This window comes from Melopsittacus undulatus, chromosome 6 (assembly GCF_012275295.1).
Source record: "Melopsittacus undulatus isolate bMelUnd1 chromosome 6, bMelUnd1.mat.Z, whole genome shotgun sequence".
NCBI classification, from domain to species: Eukaryota; Metazoa; Chordata; class Aves; order Psittaciformes; family Psittaculidae; genus Melopsittacus; species Melopsittacus undulatus.
The window spans coordinates 82,929,209-82,956,978 of NC_047532.1; the positions used below are offsets into that span (position 1 = coordinate 82,929,209).

Sequence of the window (27,770 nt, forward strand, 5' to 3'; positions counted from 1 at the left end):
GGGATTGTAGAAATAAAATAGATATTCTGCTGTCATCAGTTTCATAGGATTGGAGTATTCAGTTATTTGAATTGGCTATTTCTTAGTTCCTAGCCAGAATGCATATTCGTGGTTGGAGCAGCAAAACAAAAATATCATCAGTATAAATTATTTAAATACAGCCCTTTGATTTAGAGGGCACAGGTCTATACTTCCTCTAAGTAGGTCACACAGATTTCAGAAGTTACTGGAAAATACTGCTTTTGAATATTTTATAATATCATGATTTGAATGATCATGATGCAGTTTACTGTATTCTGTTGAGAAGTCATTGCCCTTGTAGAATTCTGGGCAGGCAGTAAAGCCTGGTTTCTCTGGTCAGGATGGTTATTGGAGTGTTTTGTATATACTGTGCTTTAAGTAAACAGAAGTCTTTCAAGTTCCCAATAACCTTTCCAGGCTGATTTTGCCAGTAAATTTTTTAAGGCTTTATACTATTCTAGACATTTTAAATAAAGTTTAAAATATTCCATGTTCATGAAATAACAGGGTTAGCTGCAGTATGAAATTAAATAACTGGATAGATACAATATGAAGCATGTAAAACAGTAAAAGGGAGCAATAAACTTTATGATTAATTTGTTGCTACTTAAAAGTTAATAGCGCTACTCTCACTATTCTTTTCAAAAACAATTAAGTTATTGTGAAGGGTTTCTGGAATCCAGCTTTTTGAATGCCTGCATTGCTATTTAGTAGTAACTTCTTAGTTGCAATAAAGAAATCCTGGTGCATTCCGCACACTAGTTTCTTATTCAAACACTAAATAAATGTTATTTGTTTTCATGCTCATCATAGTATTGCTTTGTACTGTGTTGAATGTCATGGCTTCCATTTCTTAAACAAATGTTCTTGGTTTTACTCCACTTTTCTGTTTTCTGTGCAGCTTTGATTTGCTTATTTTAAAAGAGGTAGTACAGAAAATGGCAGGGATAGAAATCACAGAAGAAATGACAATGGAGCAATTGGAAGCCATGACTGGTGGAGAACAACTAAAAGCTGAGGTATGTCCCTGGTAAATTGAATTAATTAATAGCTGTTGCTTCTTAATGGTGGTTCTAAAGACTCTAATTCATGAACCCTGGCAGCATAGTTGACAAAGGTGTTACTGCTCTCTTCAGAGAACTTCTCTCTCTGAGGCTTACAAGCCTTGCAGACAGACAGCCAAGACATTGTAAACCAGAGCATTTAATTTTCGTGCTTCACAATGTCTTATATCAACAAAAGCAGCTTTCATTATCCAGTGTTACATGACAGACATGAGAATTATAGGAGCCAGTGAGCTTGCACATTATGCAGTCTTGCTGTTTCAGCCCTGCTCTTGGTGGTAGCAGCTCCCTGTTGAGTGGATGAGTATCTTAAACCATTTCAACAGCTAGAACTGTTGCAGCCTTGGTGTCAAAGAGATAGTTGAATCTGACCTAGACTCAACTCTTTAGGGGGCTGAATAGGCATGATTTTATAGGCATAAAATTTGGAACTCCTGTACTGAACAGAGATGTTGAGCAGACCTAGGTCTAAAATGCAGTGTCATGGTGCCTGAGCTGAAATGTCACTCTCAGTTTGCTGTGTAAAAGACTAATTAATAGCATGCAGGACTAGTTAGTTTCTGATTCAGATATATGTGTATCTACATATTGCTGTACAGGACCCACAGAGAGAGTGGTTTTGGTGGACAGGGCACTCTACTGATGTTAATTCATCAGTATTTCTGCAGTCAGAAACACACATGGTTTCCATTTTGTGATGCGCTGTTTCCAAACTTGAGTAATATTTTCTATACTGTGTAGGGTGGATACTTTGGCCAAATTAGGAATACAAAAAAATCTTCTCAGAGATTGAAAGATGCATTATTGGACCATGATCTTGCCCTTCCACTGTGCCTGCTTATGGCTCAACAGAGAAATGGTGTGATCTTTCAAGAGGGAGGGGAAAAACATCTGAAGCTGGTGGGAAAACTGTATGATCAGGCAAGTAAAACCATTTGCATTTATAAGAACCCTTCTTCTTTGGTAACTTCTAATCTTACAAAATACCAATATATAAGAATTTTCAGAATTAGTTGTAGTGATCTCACTTAAAATATATACGGATATTAAATATATATTATATTCACAGGTGACTTCTGAGTGAAAGATTAAAATGTCCTTTGTCATTGAAAGTTAAATTCTTATTTCTTTCTTATTATGTTTTTCTGACCTTACTTTGTTAGAGGAACTTTTTTCTATTAAAAAGAAACAGCCTGTATTCCTTTGCTGCCTTAGGCAGTAGGAACTAGTTTAATTTCATTCTGGTAGAATAGAATGCTCTTACAGTTCTGCTGGCTTTTGTAGAGCTTTTTTTTTGGCATAGATAGATTTGAGTCAGTGTTGAGTGACAGAAGTACATGGCATGGGATAATTTTTGCTGTACTGTGTGTTAACTTCTTTAACAAGAAGAATAGAAAAATGTCAAGCTCTCCCTATCTTCACTTCTGAACAAAAGAACACTGTTTGCTAACTTCTTCTGTCTTTCCCGCATAGTGCCATGACACCCTGGTGCAGTTTGGTGGGTTTTTAGCATCCAATCTAAGCACAGAGGATTACATTAAGCGAGTGCCTTCTATTGATGTTCTCTGTAACGAGTTTCACACACCTCATGATGCTGCATTTTTCCTCTCAAGACCCATGTATGCACACCATATTTCAGTAAGTGGAATGCTTCTGTTTGCCTGCCTTTAGCACTGTATTACATGCTATCTATGTGCTAGACTTCTGCTGAAGTTTACTAAATAAAACTTGCAGGAGCTTTATGAGTAGAAGTAGAAAGAGGAGCTGTGGGCCAGAGCAGGTTATCTTTTGTCTTCATAAAAAATATGGCAGATGTTTTCGATGCATTTTTGCTGTGAAGGAAAACATTGCAGCTGCCAAAAGGTGTGGTATCTCAGGAAGTGTCAGAAATGGATTTGTCCCTGCATCTAAAATGTTAAATATTGAGAGCAATTCTTACTTGGTGTAGTATGATGCGTTACTATAACATTAGTTAGCAACATCAGAAGAAGATAAATCCATCCAATATGGATGAATACTTAAAAGTTTTGTAAGACGTTTTCAGTGCTTTTTGTTCATAAATGACTTTTCATGTGTGTAAATACTTGTTGTGTAGGTTTTTGTAATCTCATAAACTAAAATAACGTCTCAAATTTCTTATTTTTATTTGTTTTTGTCCACAGTCAAAGTATGATGAACTAAAAAAAGCTGAGAAGGGCAATAAACAGCAGCACAAAGTTCACAAATACATTACATCGTGTGAGCTGGTAATGGCTCCAGTTCATGATGCTGTGATTTCTCTGCACCTTCCCAAAGTATGGGATGACATCAGTCCTCAGTTTTATGCTACATTCTGGTCTTTGACAATGTATGACCTTGCCGTCCCACATAGTAGCTATGACAGAGAAGTCAATAAACTTAAAGTCCAGATGAAAGCCATAGATGACAATCAGGAAATGGTATGTTTATGTATTTTTATGGTCTAAGCTTGAAAGACTCTTCTTATTTTTGTGAAATCTTATATTAAGGTCATTTTTATCTGGGAGGTTTTCTCACCTGATCCTGATTTGTTGCATTCACATGATTTGGATTTCCTCTTCCTCATAATTCCTGCATTAAAAATACCAGTGACTTCACTAAATGAAAATTACTGGAAAATCTATGTTGCACAAACTGATTTTTGACACCTGTATTTAGCTGTGGTTTAGCTGTTCACTTTTGTCTTTGACAGTATTCATAAAATGAGTTGATTATGAAAGCAGAAGTTTATTTAGTGAATCTTTTTCTAAAGAAAGCTTTTTCAAGTGTTCTTTAGCGTTATCAGGAATTTAATTGCTATATCTATAGCAAGTGTTAGAATAATACTAACTGAGCTGCATTGACATTTTGTAGCCTCCAAATAAAAAGAAGAAAGAAAAAGAACGTTGCACAGCTCTTCAGGACAAGCTTCTTGAAGAGGAGAAGAAGCAGTTGGAGCATGTACAGAGGGTCCTACAGAGACTGAAACTAGAGAAAGATAACTGGCTTCTGGCAAGTAAGTGTTTGTAGGGGAAACACTCTGGATTCTTTTTGTAGTCCTTGGTGTCCCCAGAACTAAAAGGTCAGCTTTTACTAGTACTCCTAATGTGGATTTTTAAATCTCCTCATATGCTGAGGTCTGTTAGCAGGGCAAAAATTTAATTAGAGTGTACTGTGTCTTTGCTGCAAATGTGGAGTTGTTTTTTAGGGCAATGTTTTGTTTGTGTCTTGCCATTGCAAGAAATTATGTCAAGACCTTTCAAATATTGCACTAATTTGGAAAAGAAATCAAAGATTGACCAATTCAATTGAAAGTTATAACTGCAAGATAGCTGGTGCTTATTTACTGCTGTTAGAGCGCTGCTAGGTTAGGATAATTGCTACATTGCAAGGAATAGGCATATAAACACTCCATGAACGGTTTGAGTTAACTTACTTTGGTCGAGTCCTATGATTAGGAGCAATACGCCAGTATCTCAGAGGTAACATAAACCCTGTTCCAGTGACAAGATAAGTATTGCGCAAGCCTAACTGCACCACGAAATGAAACAGCATGCAAATGTTTCATGTGGCAGATATGCAGAAGGTAGAACAAACATTTCTTTTTTTCTCTGATAAATCCTCTGTAATGTTTCATATTGATTGTGAACTCTACTAGTATGGTTAATCTGAAATATTTTTCTCTGGTCAGTTTTCTTCCCTGGAGGAACTTTCAGTTTGTAATTGGAAGTAGTTGTTCATCTGTCCCAAGAAGCCTAGCATAATCCAGTGGAAAAGCGTTTTATTGTCCGACTCATGTAAGATACACCCAACTGATCTAATGAAGAAACATTGACAGTCAAATCAAGAAAGGTTATTCCCCTACAAGTATTTAATGCACTGCTATGGACAGCTAATTACTACATGAAATAACTGATTGAAAAAACACTACTAGAGAGAAGCTTGGTCTAGACCTGACTGATAAATTTGTCTGCTCCTAGTGAAAAAACACCAGTTGCCCTCATGAAGATTGTGACAGTTCTTCCTCTGAAGGCATCCATTTTCAGTCTTCAGTTCTGTGCTTTCATCCCTGTGTTTATTTTCTTCCTGCCTGCCTTTTTGTACTGTGCATCCCTCCCAAGCTTATTTTTATGATCCTTGTTAACTGGGCAAGATCTCATAGGTCTAGTTTGGTTATGTGTTTGGTTGTTATGTTGGCCAACCAGTGATTGGTCAAATAGAATGGGGTAACTTGAGCATACAGTGCAGTCTTTCACTCAGTGGTAGAATGAAGCTTTCACACAATATATCTGTATTGGGATGGTGGTTTAGTGAAGACTGTCTTTAAATTCCTATAATTGCTTGGTTGAAAAAATGGTTGTTAAAGGATTATATATAGACAGACAAAATCATGTTCTTCCATTTCTAAAGGAACCAACCTGAAAGTCACCCCATCTAGAAAGGAGAAAACATTTTCTAGAGAAACAGCAGATGCTGCTGCTTTTGCTGATTTGCAGAATTTGAGCAGTTGGAGATGACCAAAGTTTTTTCTGAGCCTCTTCCCTCCCTCACACCCCATTGTGTAACAGAAGCATTTTCCCAGTAAGACATAAAGATTTGCTACAACCACCCTCCTACCATCCCCTCATCCTCAAACACTTCAGCTTATTCTGACTTTTTCTGAGCAGTGCTAAAGATATGTCTGGAAAACAAGCAGCCTAATGTACAAACTTGAGAATACGGATGTGTGACAGTGGACTTGGAAAGGGAGCAATTGAGTGTTAACCCATTTACTAACTGGTTTTTCTTTCTTGTTTCTCCCAACTTCTCTGTTTTTGAAGAGTCTACCAAAAATGAGACTATCACAAAATTTCTGCAGTTATGTATATTTCCTCGGTGCATTTTTTCGGCAATCGATGCAGTTTATTGTGCTCACTTTGTAGAATTGGTGCATCAGCAGAAAACACCCAACTTCTCCACACTGCTTTGCTATGACAGAGTAAGTACCTAGAACCATGTGTATGTGCTTACTATTATGAGCATGCAGAGCTAGTGTTCTGCCTGCTTCCCAAAAAAGTAAACAAAATCATTTAATTCTAGGCTCTGTGACAATCAAAAGTGTACCCTTTTGTGCTTCAGGTTCTACAAACCATGTTTTCCTAGAGCTTCAGGGGTTTATTTTCAAGAAATGTTGGTTTTGATTTATCTAATAAGACTAGAGTTTCAGAGCAAAGGCATTAGAAGTCATAGGAGTTGCATTCAGGTTTTGCAGCTGAGTGGTCTGCATTTCTGTGGCCTCATTTCACTCTCCCATTTTCAGTTGTGTATGTATTCCTACTCAAATGGTCAGTCCACTTGACAAAAACAAGCAATTGCAGGAGCCCTGTTGATGAACCCATACAGGCCAGGGTTCATCATCTTGGTTAAGTGTCTACTTCCACCTGCTCAAACAAGTTATTGATTTGAAAACAAAACAGTTACATGCCAATGAAGACACAGACTGAGAATATTTTGAGATCTCATTTATATTTAGAAGCCAGCTTAACAGTGGTTTAGATGAGAAATTTGAAATTCTTGTTGGTTCTTGTTCTTGTAATTCAGTGAAGTTGTTGTAACCTTTTATTGCTGCTATTCACAGGTTTTCTCTGATATTATATATACAGTTGCAAGTTGCACTGAAAATGAAGCTAGTAGATATGGCAGGTTTTTGTGCTGTATGCTGGAGACTGTGACTAGGTGGCACAGTGACAGAGTCATATATGAAAAGGTACGTGAAGTTATTAAATCAAGCTTGCTCATGAGAATGTAATGGCCGCTTGCATAATTCAGCCCAATAAAAATGGATTTAGTGAAATAGATGTGAAAACACTGAATTTTTTATTAGTGTCATCTTAAAATTGAGTTTCTGCAATTCATGTAATTTTAATAGAATAGTTTTGTGTAGTTTGGAAAATATATGGCTGAAAAAAGCTAATTTTACATTTCTGATAGCTTGTCTTGAAGATAATTTAGGGAGCACATGGAAACTCATAATACTCTTTGCAAAAGCTATTTAAATTATGAGTAATCTTTTCTCTTGACCACAACTCAGGTTTCAACATAAACAGGCTTTTAGAAGAAGTCTTGTAAAGTGTAGCTGTGTCTTAGTCTTTAACAGAATCAGTGAAAAAGTGCTGTAGTTACCATATTAACTGTTGCAGAATTACTGTTTTCATGCTTCCTGAAAAGTATTCTTCCTGTTATGCAATTTAGGAATGTGGCAACTATCCAGGTTTCCTAACTATATTACGGGCAACTGGATTTGATGGTGGAAATAAAGCTGATCAATTGGATTATGAGAATTTTAGACATGTGGTACACAAATGGCACTACAAACTAACTAAGGTAAGTAAATATATCAAAAAATAGATTTTTGGAAGCTTTAGTAATAGTAAAAAACTTCATTAGAATTAATTTGTGTTGCAGGCTTCTGTGCACTGCCTTGAAACGGGGGAATACACACATATCAGAAATATCCTGATTGTGCTGACCAAAATCCTTCCATGGTATCCAAAAGTGCTGAATCTGGGCCAAGCCTTGGAAAGAAGAGTACACAAGATATGTCAGGAAGAGAAAGAGAAGAGACCTGATCTATATGCATTGGCTATGGGGTAACAACACCTTACTTTAAGAAAGTGGTTAAAAGTGGATCATGAAAGGCTTCTAAAGACTCGGAACTGTTACAGTCCTAACATTGATTTTTACCTTATCACAGAAGATTTCGCTATCCTGCATCTCAGTGCTGGCAGTGTGAATGAAAACATTCATTTTGTGCTGGATGATCACTAATTTCTTTACAAGACTCTAGTAAAACACTCACAAGAGCATAGTTTAGATTTAGAGTAGTATAGCAGCAAGTATATAAGAGGGAGAGTAAAATGAAGAAAGCCAAGGGCCATTGATGCAAGACTGCTTAAATTTTGGAAGTTTATATGATTCTAAAATGCTTATTTATGCTTCACATCTTTGTGATAAATGCAGAATCATCCACGTATGCTTGAGGGACAATTCAGAGTTATAAGTTTTGACAGTAGGCTGTTTCTTCTGCATGTTTGGCAGGGGAGTGTGTGGTGGTGGTGAAGAGAGTGTGGAGGTAGGGCTGCTTCGTGTCTAGTAGGTTTTTTGTTTGTTTTTGTTCTGTTTTGTTTGTGTTTCTTTTGAGCTCATCGATAAAGGGGGAAGAAACTGCATATCAGTTGGGAAAACCTGTGAAATAAATAACAGATGAACTGTTAGATTAGATCCTCATTTAAGATTCAACCCATGTTTTGCTTTATGTTTGTGCATATTTAACAATCTGTGCGACTTGCAGCTATTCTGGGCAGTTGAAAAGTAGGAAGCCTTTCATGATACCTGAAAATGAATTCCACCACAAAGACCCACCTGCCAGGAATGCTGTAGCTGCAACAGTACAAAATGGGCCAGGTGGTGCTGGGATGCCTACATCTCTCACAATAAATACAGTTAAACTGGAGGAAGGCACTGCTGAGGAGACTGGTAAACAAACCTATGATTACTGCTTATTTTTGCCTTATTTTTTAGCAGAATTCTGTTGGCAGCAAGATTTAGCTTATTAAAGTGAAAAAATCTGCATGTGATGTTAAATAGGGTCAGTGTTGTGTTCTTTAGTTTTTAGTTGGTTTGGGGAGTGGGTGTTTTGCATTTAATTACCTATTTTAAGTTCAGCTACTTATGATCTTACATGAATATTCTTAGGTACTGGTTTTATTTTAACTGTAGGATGTATATTAACTTACTGAAATAAATCTATTCTGTTTTTTAAATAGAGAAACTAAAGGAGAAGTCTCAGGGTGTGGTGAAAGTTGTTAATAAAGCTGTAAATGCTACACCGAAGGTGACTACAAGCAATGGAAACAGTGCTTCTAATAGGTGAGAAAAACTACTCTCTGGCATTCTCTATTTTCTTCCTTCCAAACCATAGAGTTATATTTAAAACTGACTTCTTTACTTTCATGTTCCAAGAATTTTTGTCCCTTTCTTCAAAGTTTAATAAATGTCAATATCTTCCAAAATATATAGCTGTAGTGATCTGGCACTGTTGTTAAATGTATTCCGTTTTAGCTAAAGATAAAACAAATGAGAACATTTGCTTGTTGTTGTTCTGATAAGGAGACAGCAAATCTGAAGTCTGGCAGTGACTGCCTCAGGAGGCTCTGGCTCTGTCAAACCACCAGAAGTAAAATCTGTGTGGTAAAACTGGAGCTGGTTTTTTTATGCATTCTAATTGCCTTTTTTTATTTGTGATGCAGCAAAATTGTTAAGGAGAAAGAGGATAAAGAAAAAAGTGGGAAGGAAAAAGATAAAGAAAAAAAAGACAAGACTCCAACTGCCACTCCAGAGATGAAGGCACTTGGGAAGGATGGGAAAGATAAACCTAAGGAAGAACGGGCAAACAAAGATGATAAAGCAAGAGAGATCAAGGAGAAAACGCCAAAATCGGACAAGGAGAAGGAAAAAGTCAAGAAAGAAGAAAAAGCTTCAAAAGAAGAAAAATCCAAGACAGTTGTTACCATCATAGAGTCAAAGGCAGCGTCAGAAAAGGAGAGAGAAAAGGAGCCATCCAGAGAAAGAGATGTAGCGAAGGAAATGAAATCCAAGGAAAATGCTAAAGGAGGAGAAAAGGTGCCAGTAGCTGGGTCCTTGAAGTCACCTGTTCCCCGATCAGAAACATCAGAATCTGAAAGGGGTAAGTTTGCATATTTAATTTGTACTCTTGGCTATTAAAATGGGAGGCGTCACTGGGAAATTGCTGAATGTCTGAAAATGCTAGAGATGGCAAGAAAGAATTGCTATATACTAGCTGTCATTTTGGCACTGGCTATTAAGTACAGTTAGTGCCTGAAGTAGATAGGGTATCAGCAAAAGGTGAACTGTGTGAACGTGTGAACTTCACATGTCCTTTGTGAATGCTCATTTTCTTAACAGACTATAATATTTTAGTGTAAGTCTAAAGGGTCTTTTATTAAAATGCATTTGTATAGCTGTGGCCTTGCAAGTTTTACAAAAATATAACACAATCCCCTCAAAAGTGTAACCAAGAGTTTCTTCATAACCTTTGAATTGAAAGAAAATGGGCTGTGGAAGACGTAGACTTCTACTGTGTCCCACTTCAGGACACAGTAAGCCTTATCAGTCCCTTCTTACATTAAGGATTAACAAATCCTTAAGGTTGATATTTCAAGTTCTTATAATCTGAGGCTGATGTTGAGTTTACTTGCACTGCTTAAGGCAAACCAAGTAAAGGAGGGTTGTACTGCTTTTCACTGGGCTCACATTTTCAGGGTCTTCATAGCAATTCTGATACAGATTTTCATAAAATTAAAGTTTAACCATGATTTTGAAGCAGTTGCTTCTCATGGTACTTTCCTTGCAAACTTTCACAAAGAGGGTTAATACATGCTGGTAACTCTAGGTAGCTTAAGAATAACAACATTTACGTAGTGATAAACCCTAAATTCTAGCTTAAATTATTTTGGTACTTCAGAAAGCCATATTATTAGATCATCCTCTTTCAAATGTGTTTTAATAGTGCTATTGTTCTTTTCTTTCTTCAGAACAAAAACGCCGCAAAGTTGATACACATTCTTCTCCATCACATTCCTCAACAGTAAAGGTTAGTATAGCCTGAGGAAGGCAGCACCCATGTTAGGCTCACGAGTTTGGGATGCCAATGTCCGACTTCCTTCAAGTTTTGTGCCAAGTATACACTGGAACCACTGGAGGTTTTATGTTGCATTAGAAAATGCATTCCTTTTCTTTATTGGCGGACTGGTTTTTTTTCTATAAAAATATTTTTAATTAACAAAATAATGCTTCAAGGACCTAGCACAAATTTTGTAAATAGTGGTTGGAAGTGGCAAGAGAATTTTTACACAGAAGTGCCTCATTGTTTTAAGCAGTCAGTTTTTTTGGAGTCAATGGTAGCTACAAGCAAATGAGTCTTTGCAGCAAAGTGGAGCATTTTTCTGCCCTTCTATTGAAGAATCTGTAGCACCGAAGATTCCTGGATGATACGGGATGTACGATACCTCTGAATTCATCAGGCTTCTTGATGAGCATCATACCGATATGTGCCTTCTAAGGAGGAGTCTTGAAAGGAGTTCCATTTTAAAGTCTCCTTGGTGATCAGTTCTCCTGTAGTTGTGTATATTCAGTGCGCATGCAGCTTCTGTTGTACCTTCCCTTCGAGGTTTGTTTATTTCCAATGGGTTCCCACCATGTTGAGCCCTGCGTTACGATAAAACCAGATGTGGCAACCAAGCCTACTACCCAGCAAAGAGAAACCCCAAGCATTCAAGCGCAGCACAAAACCATGGGCGTAGCCTACTTGAAGACTCAGGGTAGCCATTCCTTGCTCCATATCTATTTTATTTCTAAACCATCTATGTTCATGGAATCTTTGAATTTGCAGTACGTTGAACGTTTAAAACTGTAAGTTACTACTACTTCATCAAGAGCACTGTGATGGATTATGTGGGCCTTTAAACTTCACCATCTTACCAACTTTAGAACAAGCTTTTCTTTTTTTTCTGTTTTTACAGAGCATACATCTTTTTCTGTGTAAGATTTGCTTGAAAAAATTGGGCTAATTTTGGAAAACTCAAATAGCTGTTACTAGTTTTGAGGAAGCAGATGATAGTGATAACTACTCAAAACAATGGCGTTTTTCTTCCCTGTATTGGATGAAAAGTCATTCTAGAGGAACTTCTACCACATTTAACTGAAAGTGGAGAAGATACAGGTTTAAAAACATTTTAAACCTGTTTCACCTGTGGCTCAGCTAAATTCAGAGTTAAGACTATTTTTCTTTATATCTTGTTTTGATGTTCTATGAAGAATTAGATACAAACACAGTTTGTAGTTACTTAATTGGGTCTAGAGAATAGATATGACTGTCTTTTCTTTTTTTTTTCTTTTTTTTTTCTTTTCTTTTTCTCCTTCTTTCTTTTTAAAAGTTATTTCAGTTCCTAGCTTTGTTCAGTGTACACTATTAACATGAGATTTATTCCAGAAGGAGTAGCTGCTTTTTGTTTCAAGGGTACGGCCATGCTTCCCAAAGTTCCTCTGGTTTCTGAAAACTATTCCAGCTCACGTGTCATCTCCATTCATTTTCTACAGGACAACCTCAACGAACTCAAGGACTCTTCAGCAAAGGTTTGAATCTTTTAGACACCACCAAAGTTTACTTTCATGTTTTGTTGTGGAAAGAACTCTAACTTTTGGTCTTGTGGCAAACCCCACCAGGAAATTCAAATTGCATTCCTTTAAATGCTAGTATAGTAACAGAGGGGAATTTTTTCAATCTGCTATATAGAACCTCTGTTCAGGATAGGGTAGTAGTTATGTGGAAGCAATATAATGAAAATCCTGTGAATTTACCATTCTGTCAATATTTTAAAGAGATTTTTATGGGTCAGTATCTTTTCTGGTCCTCTTATGTCCAACCAGAATCTCCCCAGAAGTAACTTGTATGCTTGTCTTTTCCATGTGACTTCTTGTAAAAAGAAGTCTCCATCTTCTTTGTAGCCACCCTTTAAATACTGGAACATGGTGATAAGGTTTTCCCTGAGCCTTCTTTTCTCAAGGCTGAACTCAGTTTTGTCAGCCTGTTTACATCTTTGTATAGCTGGGACCAAAACTGAAGACAGTATTCCAGGTGTGGATTGACAAATGCTGAGTGGGATGAGAGCTGAATGACATACTGTGGTTTAGACAGCTATTCTGTTGTGTTTTTTAGACTCAACCACTTGCATAGTAACACAAATACTCTAAAGTTGCTAATATACTAGGCTAATAGGAAATGGCTCAGATTTTCTAAAGTTGCTGTTATGATTTTTGATGATGTAGTCAGTATCAATGTGTAACTGAATAGCACAAATTTTTAATCACTTGGCAAATGCTGACCCTTTGGACTTCCTGGATAACTTAGGGTTTTTCTAGGATTACTTATATTCCCTTAATTTAAAAATGCATAATTTATTATTGCTTTCTGTTCTACATTTACAGTGCTGTTTTACTTGTAACTCTATTCATAGAAACAAAGTGTTCAGAACACTTTAATTCAGAATAGCCCTGATTTTATAATAGACGCTTGTGGATGGTTGTATTCAATCTTTCCAGTACCAACCATATCTACTCATAAGGAGAATGTATAGGAAGTAGCCTTTGATTCTTACAGTTGGTGAAATTAGTGTCTATAGATTGAATCCATGCATGTCAAAAAAGATTTATGAACTGTTGTGATGATGTCTTGTATATTTAAGGTTTTTTGAAGTTAGAAAGCTACAGTATTTGTCTTGAGCTCACATCTCTGAATTGTGGTGTATGGTAGTCTGTATAATCTCACTTTTCCCTCACTTCTTTTATTAGTCAGGGTTCAAATGGTTAATTGAAACTTCACTCAAATTTTCATTAGCTAAGCTAAATTTTTTATTTAAAACTATTCTTTTTACATATTAACCCATAGATGTGGTAATGGAGCAGACAGTGGAGCTATTTGTATTTAAATGATCAACAGACAGCTCCATTTTTCTAGTCAATTAAAAAAGTTAAACTTTAGAACTGACTATAATGTGTTTCTATAGACTTAGCTGAAAGTGTACTGCAGTTGTGTGACTTCTTCAAAGATTTATTGGTTTAAGTGCTTGGGGGATGGAGAGTGTTCAGGACTTTCCTCTTCTAAATACTGTTTTCTATTCTTTCTCACTTAATGAACTAATTTTCATTCTCCAGTGCCATTCTAACAGACTTAAGGCACTGCTTGACAATATTCCCTATTCATGATGTAAGACAAGTCAAATGCTCTTCTTTATACTTGTTTGGGGAAAAGGGTGGGTTATTCAGAAGCTTGGATGATCTATGAGTTCAGCTTCCACTGAAAGTCAGTGGAAGTCTAGTGCTGTTGCCTGCTTACAGCCTTTATTCCTGACTTCATCCATTTTCTGGACCAAGACCATTGAAATGTTGGTTTATATTACAGGTTAGAAAATAAATGAAACCAGACTTGAGTTTAGATTTGTGTTTAATCTTGTTTTGGCCTTTTCCCAAGTTACACAATATACAACAGTGCCCAAAATTTGATGTGGTTTCAGTCAGCAGCATTTCTAGAGCAAGTTGATAAAACCTGATGAGCTAAACCGAGCCTTTTCTTGTAAAAGGGGATTGGAGGGATGCAGTTTTCCAAAACTGCATTGGGATAGTAGAAGAGCGGTGGAATCCGTTATGAACAATCACATGGACTTAAGAAACAGAATAGGAGAAAGCAGAGCTATGTGTTTGCTGTCTCACATGGAAAGCATCTGTGGGAGACAACTGAATGGGGCTGTATAGAAAAAACATATCTGCAAGTCACTGTTGAAAGTTGAGAGCAAAAGGGAATCAAGGATGCATTTACCTGTGGAATGGCAATGTAGAAATGGAACAAGCAAAGAAGAGCGAAGGGAAAATAGGAGAAAGAAAAGTAGTGAAAGGAGTACTGAAGATTCAGTCTGCTTGTGTAGGAAGGTAGTAAAATCCAGTTCAGTAATAAAAGGAAGAGAGACCTAACATTGCCAGTGTGTCTTTTGACATAGGACCAGTAACATCAAATTTTGGTAAGTTAAACGTTTACCAGAACTGGAGAAGGACAGGATTAATTTTGTTAAAAGAATAAAATCATTTGAAACAATACTTGGTTCAAGTGATTACTAGATTGTTCTAAACTAATCTTCTACTTACGTCTTTCTTTGGTGTCCTTTTAAGTAAGATGTCTCTTCAAAAAGAAATATAGAGACCATTTAATTAAAAGATACTGTGTTTTCCCCAGAATTAATAGCTTATTTAAGTGGGGAAATATTAAGGTGTATTGATCTAAGTTTGTGTGTTGCTGTAACTTAAGGATATAAAATACCAAGAAAAGAGGAGTTTAATTTAAACGTGTGGCCTTACTGGTATCTTACAAAAAATATTTCTTGGATCTAGTTTATAATTGTATTTAAGGAGACAATTTAGTTACTGAATACATCAGTACTTATACACACACACAGAGTAGCGTTTAAACTTTGTCAAGTGTTATACTTTTACTGTGGCTTTTCTGTTCTTCTTCCCTGTGACCCCAGTTTATATTAAAAAATATAAAGCTTTGTGGAACTAGTGTGTTTTAGAGTTTATCAAAATTGTTAGGAGAGTGGAGTAACAATCGAGGACACATTATAGAGCAAAAAACCAATTATTTTCTGTGTTCGCCTGCTTTATCATTTGAAGTTTAGGCTTAAGGTAGAGTTTTGTATTACATTAGATGGAAACCTGTATTATTCATAGTATTTGTGTAAATTATTCATGGATTGGTTTATTCTTTAAAAATGAACTAGAATCTGTTTAGGCAGCTGATTCCATTCACTCATTCCAGGCAAAACTCCAAGCGTTAAGTCAGTCGAGGAATCTGCATACCCTGTTTCGATAGTGCTGCTATCTGATGTGTTTTGATGGATCAGACAATGCTGGTGAACAACATTGTGTGTATTTAATATAAGTGTTTCAGTTAAGAGAAAGTGTTCTTAAATTTCCAGTGTTGAGAAAACTGTATATTAAATTATAGATGACAAGTTTTAAAGTATCTCAAATCACTTTTGGTTTTGGTAGTAAAGTATTAATGTTTAATTTTGCTTTTGAGCTAGATCTGTTATATTAGAGTAAGACTTTTTATTTATACATCTAGGTATACATATTAATATTTGGTGATATTGCCTTAATTTAACAGCACTACATTAACCACACTACTCCAACACTGTCCAAGAGTAAGGAGAGAGAAGTGGACAAGAAAGATTTGGACAAGTCAAGGGAAAGATCCAGAGAGAGAGAGAAGAAAGATGACAAGGACAGGAAAGATCGAAAAAGGGTTGGTGATGTTTTTATGAACTAGTTTAGAAAGTTGGTATATACTTGGGAAGCTTTCTGTTCAAGTCCTTGCAGTAATAATTGTCTGTACAGTCTAGCCAAGCAAAAGTGATCCGTATCAGGGGTGTTTCTCTTTTGTCCTTTTGCTTTTTCTAAGGTCAGTTTACAGTAATGTATTCAAATGTTTTTCCCTTCAAAACTGATCTCAAGAAACACACAGGATCTTTAGACAAGATGTAATAACTCAGATACATTTGAATACTCAGAAATTGGTTCTCCAGCATAGCATTATAAGCAGTCGCTACTTCGGGAGTATGTTTTAATCTGTTAACATCTGCGTAATTGTATTTGATGCCAGGATCATTCAAACAGTGACCGGGAGGTACCACAGGATTCAACTAAACGACGCAAAGAGGAAAATGGAACAAGTATGTATTTAACTTTTTGTGTATGTATTAGGCTTTTACTTGCTGTGAATTACAACATACTCTTGTGTTTTTAGCTGGTTCTTCAAAACATAGTAAAAGTGAAAGTCCATCAGATTCTCCTCGCTTAAATGAAAAGGAGAAGGAGAAGAACAAATCAAAATCTTCAGGAAAAGAGAAAGGTGATTCCATTAAAGCAGAAAAGATGGAGAAGAGCTCCTCTGGTAGCAAAAAGGTAAAATAAGTACTCTCATTCTGTTGCTTTGATGCTGGCATTGACAGAGCAAACTGATTCTTTTCTTCCTGTCTTTTATTGCTTGGTTTATGGCCTAAACTGAAAAAAGTACACTATGAATGTGTAAGATGCTGCTTCTGGAAATTCTGATATCTTGTGGCTCTAAATATTTCAGCACTCGCTCCTGGGAGGATAAATGGAAGAAATGGTTCATTTTGGCAGCAGCCAAGAAAGTTCAGAATTTACACTTTAGGGTTCAAATAATCTAGAATATTGCAGACTTGCTTGGTGAGCAAATATGTGAAAGCAGAGTTAACTGACACATAAACTAGTCTGCTTGTATTCAGATTCATGTGCATGTGTCAGCACAGCGGTTTTGTTTTTGTGGAAGCAGAAGTCATTTCTGTTTGGAGTTACTCATAATACACCAAACTGTAGTTACCAGTTTTAACTCATATAGTGGTTATCATACAACTGCAAGACAAATTTAGAATACTCTCAGGAATCATAGAAGCTGATTACTGTCATTCTAACTGATAACTTTCTTTAGCTGTGGCCAGTTATAACTTTAAATATTCATAATCCTTTTTATCAGAATGTACCTTGTATACTATAATAAATTATTTCCCTGGTGTGTATTTTTTAAAGGAATCGAGACATGATAAAGAAAAAACAGAAAAGAAAGAAAAACGAGAGAGTACTGGAGGGAAGGAAGAAAAGAAACAATATCCTTTTACACATTAACATTTCACAACAATACAGAAAACAAGCTTCTTTTCATTATATGTAGGGAAATATATTTTTCCTTAACGCTGAATCTACTCATAAATCTTCAGACAAGCACAGATAATGAAGATTGTTCCAGTCAAGGTAAAAGTTTTTATGATTTACTCTTGACTTGGTGTCCCCCGTGGGTCCTTTTGACTGGTAAAAAATGCACAGACAAAACAGCCTGCGTGTAAAAGGGCTAAAATCACCCAGGGTGGGTTTTGGTTTTGTTGTCTGGGGGGATTTTTTGGAGGTGGTTGTGGTTTTGTTTGCTTGGGAAGGGTGGGTTTGTGTGGTGGTTTTTTATTCTATCGCAGGGGAAAAAAATCTTCCCCATCATCAGCATAGAGATTGTATAGATGCTCACCTCTTTTTGGCAAATGTGGTCCTGATAACTGTCAGTCTTGCTAACCTGTTAATTAAGAATATCTTGCCTAATGTGTTGGAAACTCAAGTTTTGTATCTTCTTTTTTTAGATTTAAGAAAAGCCCTAGCTTTTAAACCAGATTGCTGTACAGTGTAGTAAATCCGTTCCTTATCTCTGATTCATCTCTTATCTGATAGATTTGAGGAGCAAGAAGCCAAAGGAAAACTTTCACATGGAGGCATTGACTATTTGCAGGAAGAAAAGAGAAACTTCAGAGTATTTTGAGTAGCCCATATTCGGACTAGAGTTTTTTAGAAAAATAAATTGGTCATTGAAGCTGACTTGATTTTTTTGTTTGTTTTTTATTAAGAACTATGCAAAGATGAGGTAACTTTAGTTTTAGGGTTATGATGGTGGGTTTTTTTCTCCCTTTTGCATCTAGCCATTTTAGGAGACTTGGAACATCTCATTTTAAGTTATTTGGGCAAGAAAATAAAGTGTCCCAGTGAACTTAAGTTCACCTGACCTCCCCAACTGGAGTTACACACTGCTACCAGTCTTTCTACGTAAAGCAGTGGACACTTTTACATTTTAAGAAGTGTGTATATGTTGGGTAAACATGAAAATAACTGATAGTGCTTAACAAATAGCAAACAATAGGGCTTCTTTTTGAATGTTCACAAATTGTCCAAGTGTTTATCATTCTTGTTTTTTCTCTATTTAGAATTGATGAATTGTTTGTTAAAACTTTCTGTGTAGGTTCTGTGAGAGCTCAAAGGAAGCAAAAGTGAAGTAGAAAATTTTTTATTCACTTACACATTTTCATGGTTTGGGATTATTTGCTTTCATAGAGTAATATATGAACAAAATATAAGGCAGGCAGAGTTTTTATCAGGCAAACTGACACTGTTAGGGGGAAGACAACATTTTAAAATCAGTAAATCATTCTTTGTTGTGGATTTTGAAGAAGAATTGATGAGCCTGCAAATTTGTCTTGTTTTCACAACTGTCTTTGCTGGTCTAGAAAATGATGCTACCTTTCATAGATATGACTTGTTGTGATCCCCACCTGAAGATATGGGGGGAGGGAGAAAGTCTTATTAGTGAGAGAGTGGTCAAAAATGTAACAGTTTGCCCAGGGAGGTGGTGGAGCTGCCATCCTTAGGGTATTCAAAACCTAACTTGGTAATCCATAGTCCTGAGCAACCTGCTCCAGTTAATTCTGCTTTTTGAGCAAGGTGCTGGAGTGCACAGTCTTCAGAGGTCCCTTCCACCCTCGCTGGTTTTGAAATTCAATTATGTCTGTCATATTTGAGGATACTTAGGTGATACTGTATGGCAAAGCTTACAGGAGATTTATTGGCTGTGGACTCCTAAATAACGTTACTCCTTGTAGTGGCTGTATTTGCTTTAGACGTGTCAGAGACCATGATGCAGTCCTCTATTCTTCTGTTTGCCTCTAACTAAAGCAGCAGAGACTGAATCTGAAAGATGTAAAGGCTTTGCTGTTGGGAACTTGTCTCCAAGAGGCCTGAGCATTATAGGATGGCTTATACAATACTTACAGAGGTGTGTTTTGAGGAAGGTCCAACAAAACAAAGAAACCAAAATCTGAGTTCTGAACTCTTTGTGATCATCTGGAAATGTCTTCTGAAAAAATTCTCCACATATGGATTGTGGCCTCAAAGAGGAAGGGGAAGGGAGAGTATTGGGAAAAGGGTCTGAAGACATTATTGTTGTCTGAATGCTGTGGGTGGATCCCCAGGTTTTTCCCCCATTTAAATGTTGGTTTGGGGGGAAAAAACCCCACAATTTTTGTAGATGAAGTTCACTACTGCAGGACTTCCATCTTCTTTTGTAATGTGAAGTTTTATCTTGACTAGCAATTCAGCATGAAAAAAAAGCCCAGCTGTGCTTTTATGACTATATCATGACCTAAGCAATGCGGGTGTAGGTAAATGTCAGTTGCACAGTAAAATTCATATCCACCTATGTAATAGGCTAAGCTGGGTCATATGGCCTAGAATAGTGACAACACCCCATCATTTGCATAGTAAAGGATGAAAAAATGCTCTTTATAGCAACACAGTTGTGGAATCTAGTGCTGTGCTCCAGTTTGTTTTATAACATTATTCCTAGTGTGTTTCTTCCTTAACTTAGAGATGGCAATATTCTGAGGGGTTTGTACTTCTGGAAGAGTGTTTACCTCCACAAATGACTACTTGAGTTTTATTTATACCTTTAAATTAAGTGTTTCACTCCTTCATTAATACAGTTCTTGCTGTGGATTAAACTGGTTATGGAATGAATGACTGATAAAACTAGTTTTATTTCCCCACTCCCACTCATTCTTTGAACTGTGAATGGAATAAAATGCTAAATTGTGAGATCAGTATTCATTTGAACAACATTTAATTCTAATTCTGTGTATTGTTGTTGCAGGTGAGATTGAAATGGGAAGATACCCAGCTGTGACCAGAAATGTATTTTCCAGAGTATAGATTGCACAGAAATTTGTGAATGAAGAGGACCCATCTGCATCTCCTTAAATTATTCAGTTCTCTGCTTTATTTCCCCATGCTGAGGATTTAATTGTTGAGTTGTACATTACTGTATTTTTAACTTGTTGCTTAGTTTCTTACACATTTATTTTCAGTACCTGGCTGAAAGTGTTACCTATTCCATATTTTAGCACAATGTGCTGCAAACAAACAGTTGCCATAGTGCAAATGAGGTTTCATGTGTACAGAGTTCCACTTTAGGTTGTCAAAAATACTGCCTGAGTTTAGTAATTCTTTCGATCTGAAATGCATTCTTTTAGATGTTTGAAAACCACAAATAAACAGTTATTGAACCTTTTTGGATTTACCTCATTTAAACTCAGTTTTTATTTATTACTTGGCCTGTTCTTAACATCAGTGACTAAAAAGAAGTCAAGTGGGAGCACTGTTTCCATGCAATGCGTAGGGATTATTTGTATATTGTGTACAACGTTGACTTGTGCAAAGAGAAAAGAATGAAGCCTGTCCTTTCCATCCTGACCTAAACCTGTGCTCAGTTGTCCCTTGCCACACCTTTTGTTTGTCATGTTGTTTTTAGATCAATTGGAAATGCTCTCTTCAAACCAGAAGTCAATTAAGTTTCAATTACAGCTACAGGAGCTTTGTATTGCCGAACTTTAGTCTGAAAAGTTTCACAATGACATTTTTAAGAAAAAAAAGGAAAAAAAAAGAATTTTTTTATCTGCTGAATTCTACCAGTGTAACCTTTTTTCTAAATAAACAATAGTTTTCTCAATGGGTCGTAAATCGTTCTCTGTGTGGTCACTTTATTGCTCTGTGTATTGCTAAAAGCTATTTGGGATGCTGTGAGGGTGTTTTGTGTCTTATGAGCCCTCTGCTTGCTTACTGAGCAGACACAAAGGGTTAATTACATAGTGTGGGGCCAGCTGTAGAGTGACTTTGAGTTCCTTCTCCAGTGATTGCAAGAAGCTCAGTGTTCGCCTTCCCGCATTCAGTCAAGTTTATGCCTTTCTGTTGAGGCATTTGTCCCTCATCCAGACTCATTGAAGTATCTGGCACTTTTTTCCCCACCATTTCCTGATTTAGTCTAATTAGACTGACCCCAGAGTGTCTTGAAAAAGTCTTATTTTGACCAGTTTAATGCCTGACAACAAATGAACCTTACCTGGCTTCTGACATGGCACAGTAGGTCACTTTGGTGAAGCTGCCATCTCAGATGTTCACCTAGGTAAGAAACCTTGAGGTCTTTGAAGGGGTCATGTTGCTGCCCCCACCAAAGGTGTGGATTTCTTTCAGTAAAAAATGGTCACTGGCTTGTTCTAGCTGGAAAATGGGAGTTATGAAGGAATCTGGGGTTGTGTTCTTTGGAGAATAGAGACTCAATGTGCTGTCTGGAATCTTCATTTGCTGTTTAGTGATTAAGAAGGACTAACTGGAAGCTGACCATTTTTGGCCTGGCTACAGCAGTTGAAATACCCAATGAATATGTATTCACCAAGGAACAGGAGCTGCTGTTACAGCTAAGTTCTTGTATTTTGGAGGTGGTGCATCTCTTGTGCTCTTCAGCCAGTTCTTGTTCCAGGGGCTGCAGACTGACTGGAACTTTGAATGCATTTGCTCCTCTGTCCAGAGCCCTGTGATACAGACAGGCAGACTAGCTCTCTGTAGACCCCAGCTAAGCCCTTTGTATCTGCAGTCCACATGTGTGGTAGAAGAAGTGGTGACCTGGAGGGAGAGAGAAAACTTCTATGTATCAACACTGAAACACTAGCAGAACTGTAAAGCCTTGGTCCTCATGTAGCTTCAGAAGCAGTGAGAGGTCATAGCTGCTGCCTGAAGGCTGGGGTGAAGGTTTCCTGTTTTTAAAAGGCACAGCAAACACAAGGCTCTAATCATAGCACCTTTAATTTGAATAATTAAAAGATGAAGTGCAAATTAAGGACGAGTTTCTTGGAGGAGGTTTGGAATCTAAGTAGTGCTGGGAAGTGATGATCTTGATAACACAGGTTTCTCATAGGTGTAACATCTCCCAGGACTGTAATGTAATCAAATCCCTGTAATACTGGAATTATTACATATAGAGCATGTTCTCATTTTTGTTACAGTCTCTGACAGGAAAGGATGATCATGTTTTTCAAGGTTACACTTCCAGATTGACAAGCAGAAAATCCATTCTGCCTGTTGGACTGCTGTGGCTTATGTCACTACCACCAGTGTGCCATGCTGGTCCCTCATGCCTTAAGTCCGCTTACCTCCACTGAGCACAATGCTTGTAGCAGCAATGATGCCTATAACTGCTTTCTGTCGGCTGCGTTCTCCAGAAGGATGTTTATTGATTCGTAGTAATAGATACAAATCAACTTAAGTTTAGATGGGGTAATCAGTCCTTATTGATGAACAGGCTTGGGAAGGATATAAAATACAACTGATTTTTAATGATTGCTGGGAGAAACATGCTTAATAGATTTAAATGTTCAATATTCTGTTTGTGAACATCTAAAACATAAGGAGATAAGGGTGACATTAAAAACTTAAATCCTGTTTCAAATGACAAGTTAATTGCTGTGTGCTGGTTTGCTCTATGCAGTGTCACACCTGTATTGCTTTTTCCTGTCCTGCTCTTCCCCTTGTCCAAAAAGATCTTGTATGATGTGCTTGAGTTTCTGAGGGTTATTTCTTTGCCAAGGAATTCTCTTTGGTGACAGGCAGGACTGTGTATCCATCACCAGCAGATCAAGCTGAGGCAGGCAGTGTGGGTTTGCCTTAAGAGTCAGTGTTCCTGTGGAGCATGATTGCTATTTATTTAGGATTTTCCTATAATGACTATTTAAAAACAGTAAGATGAGTAAGGTACATTCTGCACTAAATTGATAGTGTTCAACAGGACTGAAGCTAATAAAACTCTTAATGGATTATTTTAGCTGGTGGTTCAAACAACTGATGGTTCATAAAATATGTGACAAAGTGGGGAAAATATTATACTGACCACCCCTTAAATAACCCCAATATAGGGATTTTTATCTCCTTTGAGAGTTTTGTTGTCCATGCCTGAAGCAATGAGCCTGGGTGTGTTGTGAGGTGATAGGGATCTGAGCTATCCCTGTGCCTGGGTGTGTGATACTGTTGGCACTGAAGTAGATAATGGGACTGAGAGGAGGTGGAGTAGATGCCTGCTTAAAGTCACTGCCTTGCAAGGAGTTGTACTTGATGGATTTTTAACTGCAGATCATGATCTTGGCCTGCAGGCTCACAAAGCAAATTAATTTATTCTATTCCCAGCAGTGTTTAGCAATAGATTTTTTGCGCTGATTCAATACCAACAAAAGCAAACCTTTTGTAGCTGATGGAATATTAGCTGATTGCAATGATAAAACCCAAACCTTTTTGCATCAAGTATTAGTACCATTAAACAGACACTTGTCTTTTACATATTGTGAGGTTTAGGTGGCTTTGAGTTTGCTGATTTGTTTAATATCTGTTTTATTAAATACAATCCATAGAAAATGAACCAGAAATTGAACATCCCTGATGCTCTGCAAGTGCTGGTTTGTGTTGTCTGTACTCTGAGGGTTGGGGCATGGGAGCTGTCATCCTGGTGGCTGTATTTAACATACTGAATATTAAGGAATTGCAGTGCTTATAGACTTGATCAGTAAAACTCTTCTGATTAGCTTTGTCCTTGTTAATTAGAGGTTATTTCTGAATCAATTGGAGAAGATTACAAATGCTTGTCCTGCAGTGCAAGAAAGACACAGACAGATTGGGAAGGGAATCAGGTAAGAGTTACCCAGCTAATTAGAGGTGGGAGGAATTACTAAAACAGAGAGTAACCAAGCTAAATGCTCAGGCACTTTTAATTAACTCATTAGTTCAGTCTAAAATGAAATGCTTCCATCAAAGTCACCCTGGTCCTTGTGGGTTACTGCAGTGCAATGAGACGAGGCTTTGGCTGGGTAACCGAATGGGTCTATGAGACTTCCAAGTGGAAACAGGGGGTCGGTGAGTCCCAGAGGGCTGGGGAAAGCATGGGAAAGAAGGGGTCTGTGTTTCCAGAGCAAGTGGAGCTGCATTCACTGGCTCAACCCATTGACTGAAGTTGAGAGGGTTGTGAAGAGCAGACAGGGCTGGATGGGTGAGCAGGAGGGCAGCCCAGGCAGTGTACCCTATGCAGTGCACTCTGAATGCATCCCTGTTTCTGGTGTGCCCTGTTTGATGTGATATTCTAGTTGCTCTGTGTAATCTGCAGCATCTGTGATAGGTCACAACTTCACCTATTCTATAATAAGCTATTTTGCCTGAATATGGCAAACTTCCCTTGTTTAAAGAGCAGCGGAATATTAAATAAATACCATTTATATTTATTTGCCTCAGATCAAACCGTGGCTCTTACATTAATTCTGTAGGTTTTTGGTAATTACCCTGCTCAGGCCATATTTGGAATTCAAATCCAGTATTTGTTGAAAAGCTCCGACTGATATTAAAGTCTGCTCCGGGAGCACAGAGCAAACACCTCTCCTCTGTCGAAGGCTGTCACTGCAGCAGGGGTGGGAAGAGCCTGGTCGAAGGGACATGGATGTGCAAAGCTGCGCTTAGAAGGAGGTGTGGGGCTGGGCTGGGACCCCCCCTTCCGTCGTGATGGGGCCGGGTGCGGGATCGGCGCTGACCGGCCGCTATATGTCAGTGTTGCTCCGAGCAACAGCGACGGGCTGCGGCCCCAGCCTCATGCTTGAAGTACCCAGACGGCATCAACACGTCTCATGGCGCCTGCCCTCCTGCACAGGCTCTGTTCTGTCCTCGTTAATCAGTTTCCTGTGTTAAATCAGACATTTCCTCACTCATTACAGCATCTCAAACATCTGCCATGTGCTCATTAATTGGTTAATTGCGTTATTTGTGTGCTAAACATTCTCTAAAGCACCTGTCAGTACCAGCATCATGGCTGTGGTTTGTGCTGTGTACTTCTATAGGCTTTAGGTGTTTCACGCTGCTTTGCCATCAAGGTGCTTGGTGGACGCTGTTAAACCTTTACATGTTTTGCCCCTGTGATGTCTGTGCAGGTCCCCACTGTTGCAGGGCAGCTCTGCTGTGCTTCCCAGCCCTTCCTCAAAGCCAGATCTCTTTGGGTTTATCTTGTTTTCTGCCTAAAACTAAAGGAAGGAAGACCCGAAACTGTAACAAAATAGGGGATGTCAGAATCCCCTGTAACCGTCTGCTGCACCAGCCCAGGTGCCACTGCTCATCGTGGTGTCAAACCTCATCTGCTTGGCTCTGAGTTCACCTTTAGGTGTCAGTTCTGCCTGCTTGCATGGGGATGTCAACAGCCTCTTCACCAGCTGGAAATGAAGTGTTCTTCCTCAGCTCTCCTCTGCCATGCCCTGTGCTCCATCACTTCCTATGGCACCTTCCCTGCCCCTCCTGCTCTGCTGATTACAAGCTGCTGTGGAATGGGGTCTTGCTCTTCTGTCAGATGTGCTGTCATCCTGAAACACCACAGCTATCATCAATAATTCGGGGCTAACACTTCAATGTTAGAAACTGCAATAAATAGATGTTTGGTGTGTGCACGGAGGAGTCATTATCCTGCCCTCCATGTCAGCCCGTGGCAGCACCACCACCCAGCACATCAGTCTGTCCCAGTGTCCTGCAGGTGCTTCCAGTGAGCTTTATCAACCACTCTAGAGAGCAGATGGGACACAAAGCCTGGTAGCTGGGAAGGGGCAGAGGTTTTGCTTTTATGCTGGCCATAAAGTGTGTATGGCAGCTCCTTTGCTGGAGTACTGGTTTCCTCTCTGGGTACTGGTGTGGTGGATGCTGCCAATGCCTGTGCTCACACCTGGGGAAGCTGGAAAGCGTGTCTGTTGATGCTGTTGTAGAGAGGCTGCTGCATTGCAAACCATCTCAGTAACTCTTCTACTGCTGGGTCATGAAATCATGGAATGGTTTGGGAATGGAGCACAGAGACCTCCAACTGGACCAGGTTGCTCAAATCCCATCCAGCCTGGCCTTGAACACTAGCATCCCACTATAGTGGAGGGGTTTCTGACCCCCTTCAGTGCTAGCCCATGGCACAAGTCCATGCTTCCCCTGCAGCCCTGGTGCTGAGAGGCACTGAGCCCAGCTCCGTGGTGCATCAGGATGTGGGCGCTGCTGCTGCTGTGGGCACTGTCCTCCCTGATCCCAATCTTAGATGTACTATGTCCTGAGTGAATATTACTTTGAAATTTGTAATATCCATAGAAATATTATCTCTGCACTTAAATTCTCAGCTTAATTGAATAGAGCTATCATTATCCAGAGCTTGTTTATGTATTGCTGCCTGCAAAATAGTCAATTTTCCAGGCTGAGATGTTGAATATGAGCACCAAAGACATTTTGTAATTTAAATAACCATGACATATTATTATTTTAATAGCCATAAATAATAATTATTAAAAATAATGGTTCAGTGCTTTGTACAGAACCTTGGAAGGGAAACTATGCCATAATGTACAGTGGGGGTTGCATTACAGCGTATTATTTTGGTGTCAGATGTGTTCATTACTGTGAGGCAGAGCTGCTATGAGTTTGGGATTTTTAGGTGTGAACTTGAGCACTGTTGATGTCCTTTTGCTCCCACTGATGGCTCTGGAAACTGGATGAATTACTCTAAATATTTCCTTATGTTATTTCCCAAACAACAAAGTCACCTTAGGGTGTGTTAGAGCATTGTGTTCCAGGGCTGTTGCATTTGCCCTGCTGCCTTGGCTGTAGTGTTACCTTGTGAAGTACAGGTTTTGGTTTAACATAGGCTGTCCCAGCCTGATCTGGGGTAGCACACAGACTTGTATGCCTCATCCTTATGGCCATGGCTCTCTCTCCCAGCTCAGAGATGCAGCTGTGCCTCTTCACCCCAGCCCCAATCAGTTTCACCTGATAATATATACTTATTAGCAGCTCTTAACACCTGCTTTGCTTGGATGTGATGCTCAGTGTGACCCCAGCAGATGGGTTAGTTATCAGGCTGTGTTGCTCACACCCTCCCAGCTCAGTGCTGGGGCTCTGCAGGCATTAAGGTACATGGGGATGAGAGCATCACTCACTCCTGTAGCCAGTGCGGGGCTGCGTGCAGCTATAGGAGTGAATCAAAGACCATTCTCTAGACAAACACATCCTGCCCATGGTCAGGTGTGAAATGAAGGTGAAAAGACACAATGGTAATCTTTTCTCTGCATTTTCTCTGTGGGCACTTTACATGTAAATAGGCTCATTTCAGCCAGGGCCTGGCAGTGATGAGCACAGTGCTCTGCTCAGCCCCAAAGCACCCTAAACCCTTCAGTTTTGTGGGCTGGTTTGGTGTCAAATACTTGCTATTTATTGCTCTCGTATTAGCTCTTGTTTGTTCCTGAGCCTTGTCTGCTCCTGCTGAAGACTCCCTTTGGTGTCCCTGCCCATGGCAGGGGGGTTAGAACTAGATGATCT

General features: G+C 38.5%; 1 protein-coding gene across 3 annotated transcripts in view; it reads left to right on the forward strand.

The window, feature by feature from the left end:
• Positions 1 to 21,098, forward strand: part of THOC2 (THO complex subunit 2) — a 51,176-nt gene extending 30,078 nt beyond the window's left edge. For 2 of the 3 annotated variants that reach the window (XM_031048297.2, XM_005148295.2), the window contains 20 exons: positions 923 to 1,040; positions 1,827 to 2,006; positions 2,559 to 2,723; positions 3,248 to 3,523; positions 3,957 to 4,098; positions 5,903 to 6,060; positions 6,700 to 6,828; positions 7,314 to 7,445; positions 7,527 to 7,711; positions 8,413 to 8,597; positions 8,888 to 8,990; positions 9,371 to 9,807; positions 10,676 to 10,734; positions 12,240 to 12,275; positions 15,859 to 15,996; positions 16,354 to 16,423; positions 16,498 to 16,655; positions 17,304 to 17,380; positions 17,478 to 17,525; positions 20,233 to 21,098. In XM_031048297.2, the coding sequence (XP_030904157.1) occupies positions 923 to 1,040; positions 1,827 to 2,006; positions 2,559 to 2,723; positions 3,248 to 3,523; positions 3,957 to 4,098; positions 5,903 to 6,060; positions 6,700 to 6,828; positions 7,314 to 7,445; positions 7,527 to 7,711; positions 8,413 to 8,597; positions 8,888 to 8,990; positions 9,371 to 9,807; positions 10,676 to 10,734; positions 12,240 to 12,275; positions 15,859 to 15,996; positions 16,354 to 16,423; positions 16,498 to 16,655; positions 17,304 to 17,380; positions 17,478 to 17,505 (2,776 nt within the window). In that variant the 3' untranslated portion in view covers positions 17,506 to 17,525; positions 20,233 to 21,098. Of the gene's footprint in view, positions 1 to 922; positions 1,041 to 1,826; positions 2,007 to 2,558; positions 2,724 to 3,247; positions 3,524 to 3,956; positions 4,099 to 5,902; positions 6,061 to 6,699; positions 6,829 to 7,313; positions 7,446 to 7,526; positions 7,712 to 8,412; positions 8,598 to 8,887; positions 8,991 to 9,370; positions 9,808 to 10,675; positions 11,553 to 12,239; positions 12,276 to 15,858; positions 15,997 to 16,353; positions 16,424 to 16,497; positions 16,656 to 17,303; positions 17,381 to 17,477; positions 17,526 to 20,232 lie in introns of those variants that run through there. The other variant, XR_004080471.2, reaches the window with a different exon arrangement.
• Positions 21,099 to 27,770: the final 6,672 nt, after the last annotated feature.